The sequence below is a fragment of the Schistocerca cancellata genome, chromosome 2 (genome assembly GCF_023864275.1).
Source record: "Schistocerca cancellata isolate TAMUIC-IGC-003103 chromosome 2, iqSchCanc2.1, whole genome shotgun sequence".
Taxonomy (NCBI): Eukaryota; Metazoa; Arthropoda; class Insecta; order Orthoptera; family Acrididae; genus Schistocerca; species Schistocerca cancellata.
In genome coordinates, this window is record NC_064627.1 from 697488146 (window position 1) to 697502084 (window position 13939).

At 39.1% G+C, this 13939-nt stretch overlaps 1 protein-coding gene across 1 annotated transcript in view; it reads right to left on the reverse strand.

The window, feature by feature from the left end:
- LOC126162473 (ATP-binding cassette sub-family C member 12-like) overlaps nt 1-13939 on the reverse strand; it is a 516794-nt gene that overhangs the window by 145151 nt on the left and 357704 nt on the right. Inside the window, exon 21 of the mRNA XM_049919007.1 lies at nt 6312-6441. Within this exon, the coding sequence (XP_049774964.1) occupies nt 6312-6441 (130 nt within the window). The remainder of the gene's footprint in view (nt 1-6311; nt 6442-13939) is intronic.

Sequence of the window (13939 nt, forward strand, 5' to 3'; positions counted from 1 at the left end):
TCAGGTTTCTGCTGCCAGAGCCCTTGAGAGCGCAGTGAGACAAAATGGCGACAGGAGCTGAGAAAGTGTATGTCGTGCTTGAAATGCAGTCACATCAGTCAGTCATAATAGTGCAACGAAACTTCAGGATGAAGTTCAACAAAGATCCACCAACTGCTAACTCCATTCGGTGATGGTATGCGCAGTTTAAAGCTTCTGGATGCCTCTGTAAGGGGAAATCAACGGGTCGGCCTGCGGTGAGCAAGGAAACGGTTGAACACGTGCGGACAAGTTTCATGCGTAGCCTGCGGAAGTCGACGAATAAAGCAAGCAGGGAGCTAAACGTACCACAGCTGACGGTCAACAGGATGGTGCTCCACCGCACTTCCATCATGATGTTCGGCATTTCTTAAACAGGAGATTGGAAAACCGATGGATCGGTCATGGTGGAGATCATGATCAGCAATTCATGTCATGGCCTCCACGCTCACCCGACTTAACCCCATGCAATTTCTTTCTGTGAGGTTACATGAAAGATTCAGTGTTTAAACCTCCTCTACCAAGAAACGTGCCAGAACTGTGAGCTCGCATCAATGATGCTTTCGAACACAGACACAAGCAGACATTTGTAAAGGTCAATAAAGGCCAATAAAGTATACTTTTTCCCACATGGAATGTTTCCCTCTATTATATTCATATATATATATATCTAAAAAGAAAGATGATGAGACTTACCAAACAAAAGCGCTGGCAGGTTGATAGACCTATTATATGTATAATAGAGGGAAACATTCCACGTGGGAAAAATATATCTAAAAACAAAGATGCTGTGACTTACCAAACGAAAGCACTGGCAGGTTAATAGACACACAAACAAACACACACACAAAATTCAAACTTTCGCAACCAACCGTTGCTTCATCAAGAAAGAGGGAAGGAGAGGGAAAGACGAAAGGATGTGGGTTTTAAGGGAGATGGTAAGGAGTCATTCCAATTCCGGGAGCGGAGAGACTTACCTTAGGGGGAAATAAGGACAGGTATACAGTCGCGCCCACACATATTCATCTGCACATACACAGACACAAGCAGACATTTGTAAAGGCAATGAGTTTGGGCAGAGATGTCAGTCGAGGTGGAAGTACAGAGGCAAAGAAGTTGTTGAATGACAGGTGAGGTATGAGTGGCGGCAACTTGAAATTACCGGAGGTTGAGGCCTGGTGGGTAACGAGAAGAGAGGATATACTGAAGGGCAAGTTCCCATCTCCAGAGTTCTGACAGGTTGGTGTTAGTGGGAAGTATCCAGATAACCTGGACGGTGTAACACTGTGCCAAGATGTGCTGACCGTGCGCCAAGGCATGTTTAGCCACAGGGTGATCCTCATTACCAACAAACACTGTCTGCCTGTGTCCATTCCTACGAATAGACAGTTTGTTGCTGGTCATTCCCACACAGAAAGCTTCACAGTGCAGGCAGGTCAGTTGGTAAATCACGTGGGTGCTTGCACACGTGGCTCTGCCTTTGATCGTGTACACCTTCTGGGTTACAGGACTGGAGTAGGTGGTGGTGGGAGGGTGCATGGGACAGGTTTTATACCGGAGGTGGTTACAAGGGTAGGAGCCAGAGGGTAGGGATTGTGGTTTGAAGATTTCATAGGGATGAACTAAGAGGTTACGAAGATTAGGTGGACGGCAGAAAGACACTCTTGGTGAAGTGGGGAGGATTTCATGAAGGATGGATCTCATTTCAGGGCAGGATTTGTGGAAGTCGTATCCCTGCTGGAGAGCCACATTCAGAGTCTGATCCAGTCCCGGAAAGTATCCTGTCACAAGTGGGGCACTTTTGGGGTTCTTCTGTGGGAGGTTCTGGGTTTGAGGGGTTGAGGAAGTGGCTCTGGTTATTTGCTTCTGTACCAGGTCGGGAGGGTAGTTTTCAGGTTGTTGGTGTAATGGTTCAGGGATTCCGGACCGGAGCAGATTCATTTGCCACGAAGACCTAGGCTGTAGGGAGGGGACTGTTTGATGTGGAATGGGTGGCAGCTGTCATAATGGAGGTACTGTTGCTTGTTGGTGGGTTTGATGTGGACGGACGTGGGAAGCTGGCCATTGGACAGATGTTGCTTTCGTTTGGTAAGTCACATCATCTTAATTCTGTAACATTTGTAATTTTTATGTTTCTGGCACTTTGCAATTAGCACAGTTCATAGGTAAACTAATTGCACCAACAATTCTGATTAACTAAATGAATGGACTGGATAATAAAGTCAAGTTGGCTAAGCCGCAAGTTAATATTCATGATTTTTGGCACTGTGCACATGTCTTGTAAGTGATAATATCAAAGACATCTGAAAGAGAGAGAGAGAGAGAGGGAGAGAGAGAGAGAGAGAGAGAGAGAGAGAGAGAGAGAGAGAGAGAATTGAAGCAAGATAAACATAACAGCAGGAAAGAATCCATCTGCTTTATTATAATATAGACCAAAAACTTTGCTGGGATACCCAAACAATAAAATTGTGTGGGAGACTATAGTTGAGTTGGTATAAGCTGATCCATGACAGTCATAGTGGGACGGATGTGGCAGCTTTACAAGGCTACCTCAACCAATAATGGAAGACGATTTTGTAAACATCTCTATGACAATACCTTAGTGTTGTCATAGCTCCATAGACAGCTAATGTTTCCACCTACAACCATTAGTGCTTCACAGCTGAAAGCTCACAACAGTGCTAAGCTATCAGAGCTCTACTTATGTCATCTTGACTATAGCCCATTCCATCTAGCTACATCTACTTACAATCTAAGGAGTTAGAATTAATGTCACTTCTGTCCCACAGTTGTTTCTTAAAAATAAATCAGTCTTCATTATTTTTGACTGTTGTTGTTATTGTGGTCTTCAGTCCTAAGACTGGTTTGATTCAGCTCTCCATGCTACTCTATCCTGTGCAAGCTTCTTGACTGTATAAGAAGTAAACCTCATTTTCTTGGGGACAGGGGTTGGGGGGAGAAGGGGAGGATCTTCAGCCATCTGGTTTGATGCACCCATCTAGTATCACGAAAGTAATTCCCTGATGACTTAACATGTCTTATCATCCTGTATTGTCTTCTTGTTAATATTTCCCAATGATCCTGTGAAACACTTCATCATTTCACATTTTAGCAGTGCATATAATTTTCAGTGCAATGTTTAAAATGCTTCAATTTTCTCTTCTCCAGTTCCCCCAGAGTTCATGTTTCAATTTTATACAATGCTGTGGTCAAAATGTACATTCTCAAAATTTCTTCATCAAATTAAGACCAATGTTCAAAGCTACAATACTTTTTTTGGGTAGAAATGTCATCTTTGTCTATAAAAGTTTACTTCTTACGTCCTCACTGCTCCATATGCTATATGCTATTTTGCTTCCAAGATAGTAATATTCCTTCACTTTATCTAGTTTGTGGTCCTCAAATTTTATGTTAATTTTATCACTAATATCATTTCTGCTACTCCTCATTGTTTTTTTCTTTGTCTGGTTTACTTTCAGTTCATATCCTGTACTCACTATTATTGATATTATTTCACTCTGAATTTTGATCCCACTCCTGAACCTATCTTTTACTTCCATCATTACCTCTTCAGTGTACTGGCTGAACAGTAAAGGGGAAATGAGGCATACAGCACCTATCTTACACCCTTTTTTAATTTGAGCATTTCGTCTTGTTCTTCCATTCTTATTACTCCTTCTTGGATCTTACACATTTTGTATATTATCTGTCTTTTGCCATAGCTTACACCAAACTTCCTGATAATTTTCAACTTCTTGCACCATTTTAGATTCCTGAGCACTTTTTATAGGTCTAAAAATGTTATGAAGATGTCCTGATTTTTCTTGTCTTGCTTCCATTATTAAGCATGACATCACAACTATGTTTTTGGTGCCTTTACTTCCCTAAAGCCAAAATGATCATTGCCTAAGAGACCCTCAATTTTCCTTTGAATTATTCTGTATATAATTCACGATAGAACTTGGATGCATGAACTGTTAAGTCGATTGTTGGGTAATTCTCACACTTATCTGGCCTTGCTGTCTTTAGAACTGTGTAAACGATATTTTTCTGAGACTGATGGCATGTTTGCAGTCACAGAAACTACTCACCAACTTGAATAGTGATTTGGTTGTTATTTTCCCCAATGATTTTACAAATTCCAAACACATGTTATCAATATCTTCTTCTGTATTTTGTCACAAGTCTGTTTAAGCTTTCTCAAACTCTGATTGCAATACTATATCCCCAATATCTTCCAAATTGACTTTCATTTTTTTCCTTTTTATCATGCCTGCACACACTTCTTCCCTAATAGAGGCCTTCAGTGTATTCTTTCCATATATCTGTTCTCTCTTCTATACTTAACAGCAAAATTCCTCCTGCACTCTTAATGTTAACACTACTGCCTTTAATTTAACTGAAGGTTGTTATCATTTTTCTGTGTGCTGAATATGTCCTTCTGACAACCATTTCTTTTTCAATTTCTTCACATTTTTCCTTGTACCATTTCACCTTAGCTTCCCTGCATTTCCTATTTATTTTATACCGCAATAGACTTCCAGAATGATTGTTTTTGGTCTGCAGCAGAACATTTGCTGACATGAAACTTCCTGGTAGATTCAAACTATGTGCAGGACTGAGACTCAAACTCTGGACCTCTGCTTTTCACAGGTGGGTGCTCTACTGACTGAGCTATCCCAGCACAACCTAAGACCTGTCCTCTCAGCTTTACTTCTACCAGTACCTCATCTCTTACCTTCCACACTTCACAGAAGTTCTCCTGCAAAACTTGCAGTACCAATACACCTAGAAGAAAGGGTAATGTGGAAAAATTGCTCACCTACATCTTGAGGATGTTTCTAGAATGAATTTTTCACTTTTTAGCAGAGTGTGTGCTGATATGAAACTTCCTGACACACTAAAACAGTGTGCCAGACCAAGACTCAAACTCAGCATCTTTGCCTTTTGTGGGCAAGTGCTTCACCAACAGAGCTACCAAAACATGAATCATGACCCATCCTCATAGCTTTACATCTGCTAGTATCTCATATCTTACCTTCCATGCTTCACAGTTCTCTTGTTAAACTTGCAGGACTAGCATTCTTGGAAGAAAGGGTATTGTAGAAATATGGCTTGACCACAACATGTGGGATGTTTCCAGAATTAATTTTTTGATCTGCAGTGGAGTGTGCACTGATAAGAAACTTCCTGGCAGATTCAAATAGTGTGCTGGACTGAAACTCAAACTTGGACCTTTGCTTTCCACAGGAAAGCGTGCTATTGACTAAACTACCCAAGTATGACTCGTGACTCATCCTCACAAATTTACTTCCACCAATAGCTCATCTCTTAACTTCCACACTTCATAGAAATTCCCCTGCAGAACTTGCAGGACTAGCACACCTGGAAGAAAGGATACTGTGGAAAAGTGGCTTACCTTCAACCTGGGAAAAGTTTCCAGAATGAATTTTTCACTATGCAGTGAAGTGTGCACAGAGATGAAACTTCTTGGAGGATTAAGATGGTGTACCAGACTGTGACTCAAACTTGGGACCTTTGCTCTTTATGAGTAAGTGCTCTACCAAATGAGTTACCTAAGCATGACTCATGACCCAGCCTCACAACATTACTTCCACCAGTAGCTAATATCCAACCTTCCAAGTTTCGCAAAAGTCCTCCTGCAATACTTATAGGACTGAAACTCCTGGAAGAAAGTATACTGTGGGGAATGGCTTAGCCACAGCCTGGGGGATGTTTTCATAATGAATTTTTCACTCTGCAGTGGTATGTGCACTGATATGAAAGCTCAGTCAGTAGATCACTTGCCTGCGAAACGCAAAGGTCCTATGTTCGAGTCTTCATCTAGCACACAATTGTAACCTGCCAGGAAGTTTCTCAATATACTTGTTTATTGAATTTTTTTAAGTGACTTCCATTTTTAAATATTTTTAGAAATTCATTTCAAATAATGTTTACTTAGTCCTTTCTCAGTTGGCATACATGGTTTTTTTCAATAGTTTACTTAAGCATTATGTAGAAAGATGCATATTGATATCAACAAGAATGAGTTATATTATTTTTTCCAGTTTAACAGAAAGATGCATACCAATATCAACATGAATAAATTATATAATTTTTTCAGTTTTATGAATAATATCAGAAAGTGTTTACTACAGGTGCTGCCAGTATCAGAATACAGCTTTCATAGAGCTTTCCATAAAGAATGCTGTAAATATTTACCCAAGAGTATCCATTGTGTTCCATAAAACAAAAATAATTTCAAACTTTGTGTCATATTTTAACACACTTACTGCTGTGCAAGTGCAATGAAAACCAGTTCAGAATGGATGTTGTAGTTTCCTTTTGTATACATGTTATGTATGTGTCACAGATCTTTTTCAACCAGGAAAGACTTGTTTCAGTTGATACAGCTCCCGTCACCTACAAAACAAACATATTCATTGTGGATTGATTATCAAACATACAGCAAATCATTTCTTCTCTTAGCCATTTTAATCAAAATTCAGTGAAACCTGGTGAGGACTGGGGTGAGAAGGCAGTCTTAATGTGGTATATTAAACAATTTTTTAAAAGTAAAAAATTTAATGCCCAGACCACAATTTTCCTATCACAATTAAAGTTCAATAACTAGTTTAGGTTGCTATCTGCAACCATCTTCAGATCTGTACCACATGTAAGAAACATAACCTAAGAAAATTAGATACAATTAAATAGCAATTTTATGAGAAGGAAACTTGCTATTCACCATATAGTGGAGATGCTGAGACGCAGATAGGTGTGTGTATGTGTGTGTATTGTTGACAAAGGCCATTGGCCGAAAGCTTTAAGTGTGAAAATTTTTCTGTTGTGCTTATCTGTGACTCAGAACCTCCGCTATATGGTAACTAGCAGCTTTTCTTCTCATAATATTGGTACAATTAAGTAAAACACAAAAAAAACTGTACAACACTTGAGCAAAAATAATGAGGAGTCAATTCTAGACATAAAAGTGAACATTTGACAAAGCTCATTTAACAGTGTAGAATAAACTTTGTTACTGCCTATGAGGTAACATACCAATCAGAGTATGAAAGGGTGTGAATAAGCATTGAAAAGCATCATTGGCTGTAGCTATGCAACAACATGTATTCATAAGTACCAAAATAATAACAGTACATAGTTAAAAATGTCAATGTGATCAAGTCACATTGCAGACCTGACAAAAGAACTACAGACCAGAAAGCTGACTGGATTTTAAGATATAAAGATAATAATGGCATAAAGTTAAAATTACAAGGCAGGTATCTGTATTATGTCTTGAACTAGCAACATGCCACTTATAGGAAGCAGGTCCTATGTAATAGGCATTAATTCATGTATAAATCCACGAAGCTCGTGCCTAAGTTCAATTAATTTTGAAACCATAGAAGTAAGAGGGAAATGAAGTTAAAAACTACAAGACAGGGAAGCTGCCTTATATAGCTAACTGGCAATGTGCCCTATGTAGAAGATAGATCATATGTGAGAGTCAATAGATAAGATCAATAGATAAGAACATCAAAGAATAGAGTAGCACTAACAAACAGTAAATAACAGATTAGAAGACAGGTTGTAAGGAGTGTCCAATGATAAAAACATCAAAGTACATCATAGCACTAAAAATATGAATAAGATATGGTAATTTTGCATGTTGACGGTCATACAGAGAATTGTCCAGTTACATAAGTAGAAGTTGGATAAAGAACTCATTACTTGCAATGGTATAACATGTTTATTGTAAGAACAGCATACACAATGGTTCCAAAAACTTCCAGCTGTGCCGTAGCTGTAAACATACAGGCCATACATTCGTAGTAATTTTGTAATAAAACTACATGATCAACAGTCATAAAATGAGAGGAAAATATCTCACCCTGCCTTATACAATGTTTTTAACTACGTACTGTTATTGTTTTGGTTCTTATGAATGCATGTTGCTGCATGACTGCAGCTGATGATGTTTACCAATGCTTATTCATTGCCTTTCATATTTTGAACAGTGTGTTACCTGATAAACTTTAACATAGTTTATACTACACTGTTAAATGGCTTTGTCAAATGTTCACTTTTACTTCTAGAATTGGCTCTCCATTATTTTCGCTCAGGTGTTGCACAGTGTTTTTGTATTTCTTAGGTTATGTTTTTTTACATGTGTTAAAGATCTGAAGATGGTTGTAGATAGCAACTGAAACTAGTTATTGAACTTTAATTGTGATAGAAAATTATAGTCTAGGCATTGAAAGTTTTTACTTAAAAATTATTTAATTAACCAAATTGCCCTTTATTTAATATACTGATTTGTCAAATATATTTGACAATGCTGGAACACTATAAATTCTCAACTACTTTTGAGAATACCAAAAGAATTATCCACAGTTGAGGGTATTTCTCTTTTTGGTAAGAGGTTTTTAGAATGGCTGCTTTCATTCTCTCACACAATATACATTAACACAAAGGTGAATTAACATTTGGCTCAGTATCCTGCTTACTTTATTAATGGACGTTTCCACTAGCTAACTTGAGATATTAAACAATGGAAAACGCAGGATCAAATAATGACAGTATTATATATTATTATATATCACCATATAGCAGAGATGTTGAGTCACAGACAGGCACAACAAAAAGCCTGTCAAAAAAAGCTTTCGGCAAACAGGCCTTGATCAGAACAGACAACATAGACTCACACATCAATGCAAAAGCAACTCACACACACATGACCACAGTCTTTAGCTGGCAAGGCCAAACTGTGAGCAGCAGAGCATGATGAGGCAACCAAATGCAGTAGTGGGGATAAAGTGGAGGCTGGGGTGGGTAGGGGTAGAGATAGTAGGGTAGGGGTGGGGTACAGCAAAATTCTGCTTGTGGGATCACACAGGGATGAGGTGAGGAGAGGGTAAGGCATCTAGGTGCAGTTGGATGGTTAGACAGAGGGTGGCATTATGGAGGGGGGGGGGGCACAGAAAAGAAGAGAAGTAAAAAGACTGAGGGTAGATTAAAACTGTGTGCTGGACCGAGACTCGAACTCAAGAAGACTTTTGCCTTTCACGGGCAAGTGCTCTACCATCTGAGCTACCCAAGCATGATTCACGACTGTCCCCCACAGCTTCAATTCTGCCAGTACCTCATCTCCTACCTTCCAAACTTCACAGAAGCTCTCCTGTAAACCTTGCAGAACTAGCACTCCTGGAAAAAGGATATTGTGGAGATATGGCTTAGCCACAGCCTGAGGGATGTTTCCAGAATGAGATTTTCACTCTGCAGTGGAGTGTGCACTGATATGAAACTTCCTGCCAGAACAGTTTTAATCTACCAGGAAGTTTCATATCAGCACACATTCTGCTGCAGAGTGAAAATTTCATGACTGAGTTGTAAGTAGCACTCACTCTTCATAGGTTGATAGGGAATTGCTTCATCATTCATTATAGAACACACACACACACACACACATTAAATGTCGTTTAACATTCCACATGCACAAATTAAACATCATTTCTTTCATCAATTTAAAAACAAAGTGTTTTTTTTAATTTTTTTTTCATTCTATATAGTTATGTGTAAAAGTTGATGATGGTTGGAAGAAGTGGTTGATGGGTCAGTGTGGTGTATTGGGGGGCAGGGGGGGAGGGGGAGGGATACTAGATAATATCTCTTTGATGAGAGGTAGTGGTCTAAGGAAGGCTGGGAACCACTGCTCTAGTTGGCCCATGAATGGGTTGGCATAGGATGGGCCTTGTGGGTGCCCACAGCCTTACCCTGGATTTATTTGTAGGTGATGCCTTCAAGGGAGTAGTAATTGTGGGTGAGGATATGGTTGACCATGTTGACTAGGAGTAAAGTTGTAGGTTTGGAATCCACCCGGCATTGGAAGAGGTAATGTTCAATAGCAGCTAGGCCATGGTCAACAGGGATGTTAGCATAAAGGGAGATGGCATCAATAATGATGAACAGGGCACCATGTAGTAAAGGAACAGGAATTGTGGAACGTCAGTGGAGGAAATGGCCAGTATCTTATATAGGAGGGTAGGCTGTGAGTAGTAGGCTGAAGGTGTTGGTCTATGAAAGCAAAGATTCTCTTAGTGGAGGCACAGAAACCAGCCATAATGGGGCATCCTCAGGTGGTTGGGTTTATGGACTTTAGGAAGCATGTAGATGGTAGAAGTGCAGGAAGTGGTAGGGGTTAGGAGAGAGATGGACTCTGGGAAGAGGTTCTGGAATGGACATAAGGATTTGAGGAGAGACTGAAGATCCTACTGGATTTCTGGAATGGGATCACTGGGTCAGGGTTTGTAGGTGGATGAATCTGACATCTGGTGGAGTCCTTCTGCGAAGTAATCCTTGCTGTTCAAAACAATAGTTGCGCTGACTTTGTCAGCAGGTAAGATTATAAGGTCAGCATCAGTTTTTAGGTGGTGGATAGTGGTTCTTTCTGTGGATGTAAGATTAGCTTGCATGTTGGGGGATTTAAGGAATGATGGTGATACAAGGTTTGAGTTTAAGAAATCCTGGAAAGTTAACAGGGGGTGATTTGGGGGCAGTGGGGATGGATCACAGTTGGATGGAGGAATGAACTCATTCAGGCATTAAACACTATTCTTTGATTGAGACTGATTGGTAGGGTTGGTGGTGAAAAAGTGTTTCCACTGTAGATATTATGAGAAGGAGAGTAGGTATTTAGCAAGTCCTGCATAAATGAATTTGGGAGTGGGGCAAAAGGTGAGGTCTTTGGAAATGATTGATACTTCTATGGGGCTACAGCTTTTGGAGGAAAGAACCATGACTGTGTTTTGGGTCTGTTTAAGTTTTGGATTCTGTATGGTCATGGGAGGGAGTATTTGTGGGTGGCGTAAATGTAATAGGTCTGCAAGGCAGGGTTTGTGAGCTATGAGGGGATGTTGTTGGAGAAGTGACGGATAGTGGTAGTCCAAGGTGGGAGTAGGAAATGTACAGGGTGGAGAGTTTTTTGAGGTGGTGGTGTGCATGCTGCTCTTGTTCCTCAAGGACAAAAGTTTCAATGTGTGATATGGGGTCCTGAAATTTGGGATTGCATAGACGTAGAATTCTATGGATGGAGAGGAGATATTGCAAGAAAATTTTTGCTTGATTGACAGGACTATGTTGATGGTGATGATTAAGGACTTCAGAATCTGAAGAAATGGAAGTCATTGTGGAAAGAGGGGCTGCAGCTGGAGATGGGTAATTTGATGGTAAGGCCATTCGGGGGGATTCCATGAGCCGAGCAACATTGCAGGAACAGTACCATATGTGGGACTGGGTTCAGGCTAGACATAAGGAAGCTTTTATATATTGAAACAGATGGGAGGAGTGAGGATTCATGATGGAAGTTAAAAACACTTAAAAATACATAAGTAGCACAGAAATACATCTGAAAAATTCGCAAAAATACATTAAAAAGGTGGGAAAAATCGCAGAAAAGATGAAATGGGTGAAGTATGGGGAAACAATATGAAATCTTAGGGAATGGGCCAATAGGTAAAGGTGAAAACCAAATGAAATAGATGTTAAAACACTATGAGATCAAAGAAAAAATGAATAAAAAGATTACAATGCAGGTTGCAGGTACTTGGGTGGATCAGTGTGAAGAAGAGGGATGGCAGATCTGATTAGGTAACTGAAGTTAACATGTGTGAAATGAAACAGAGAGGAGAAGGACTGGGGGATGAGGAAGGATTGGTAGGGTGAGATACAATTTCATGTCGGACAGGAAGGTACTGAAAATAATGCACAAAAATACGTGAGTAACACAGGAAGAGTGATCAATTTGAAGGTCTAGGATTAATTATATCAGTGGAAGTAATATAGGACATGAGATACCGCACCAACTGTCAAATGTTTTGCTTTTTTAATGAGACATTGATTTTCTTGATTCACTAATATTTTAAGAGATATCATTATTTTATCATTAAGTAATTTTAGCTTGCTGCTTGATGATATAAACTGTCTCGCATAGGGGAACGTTTAGGCTATTTGCTTAGTGATAGTTAAGAAATTTTCATTGGAGATGTTAGCAGTTTCCTGCTTGCCACTAACCTTATTATTGTTAAGATTGAGTACTACGTTATGGACCTAGTAAAAGCAACACCTGCATCACCTTTTATTACATTGCAAATACTTTTGTTTTTTGTTACGTTAATTGCTTTTTCTAAAAATCTGTTTAAAATGTTACAGACTTTTTTGCAGAAGTTTGGTTGACTGGGTTATCTCAAGATCTAGACTTGATGTTTAACCCTGTTCTTCTTTTATATTATATAATGGTGCCTGAAGTAGCCCACAGCATCTTAAGAATTTCCTTGGAGTGGACTAGTACATTTTATTGGAAATACATTTTCGAAAAGTGATGAATTTTCATTACTAAATCCATCTTGTCCCAGAGTATATTCTAGATAAAGCAAGATTTCAATCAATTTCCAGAATGTTTAAATTTTTGAATTATATCATTATTAACAAGTCTGCTTGTTCTCCAGCTGGATTCCACCATGTTCAGAGATGCACTATGGGTAGAGGGAGTTTCCTGGTTGCTTGGAAATAAAAATCTATACTATCCAGTTACAAGTAAAAATTCAATGATTCTCATGCCTGTAAACACACTGCCAACCCTTAAAATTGCAACACTATGAAAATGGCAAGCAACAAACATCAAACTGATATGAAGTGTACAACATGTTTGGACACACAAATAATTATCATTTCAGCGCAATCACTCAAAGTAGGTAGGAGGAAAACCACCTAAATTGTAAATGAAAGACTACACAGGCACTTTCTCTTTCAGAAATTGCATCAGAACATTGGTTGTTTTTGAGAAGCTGTGTTTGCTCCATTAAAGAAGGAGAAACATCTACCAGCATGTGTTGGAATTCAACCTTGGCTAGATCACAGGCTACTGAGACTGTGGTTTATGACCCATTAGGCAGATCCATCACTGCAAGTTTAACATTCTACAGTACTTCCAGTTTTCCACCATATTTTTCATAACTACATATGACACAATTATCTTGATGTCATCACTTAACATTCTACCTCTGATCCTCTTTCTGGACACCATTTATTCTGGTGAATTCTTTATTGTTCAGTATTTTCCCACCCAGACCCTAGCTAATTTCTTTTCACCACCTTTGTTTCCAGTATTTGTCTAAAACATTAGTTTACATTATCACTCAAAATATACACACATAAAAAAAAAGTTTTGCATTACCCTGGTTCCCAGAACTCCTTAAGATAGATGTTGACTATGGATATTGCATCACAGACACAGTCACTTTGACTGTTCAGAGATGTCACTAAACCCATGCAAAGATGTAAACAACCATGCATGAGCAGTGCCTACTAGAAGGAGGGGGTCCAACATCTAATCAGTTCCAGTCTTTCCACAAGGAAGGAGATACACAGCTCATGTTTCTGTAGTTCAACCATGTCTAGACAGTCAATACCATGGTTCAATTGTGTCCACGTTGTTACTTTGTGCCAGAAAGGTGTAATATTGTTCCCTGCCCATGATGTAATAACATACTATTTTCCTTTCCTATTGAAATACCAAGAGTTTAAGATATAATTTAACCACCGAACCAATGAACTGTGCTGCAAGTCAGCAAATATGTACACCCAGGATAATGAGATTGGTGTAACATTATCATCTGTATTTCGTTCTATATAAGAATGTGCACTCATCATTTTCTCTCTCTTCTTCTTTATTCACACGCCTTTCCGACAGCATCTTATGTTATCAGACTCTTATTTTCTTCCATTTTATTCAAATGAACTGAAATTGTATTCCTCTTAGGAATTTGTTTAATTGTGCCATTATTATCACCAATTGCGATTACCGATATGACTTTACCATGAATACTTTTTTCTTTCGCTCCAGAGCCAGGCTACAGCAAAA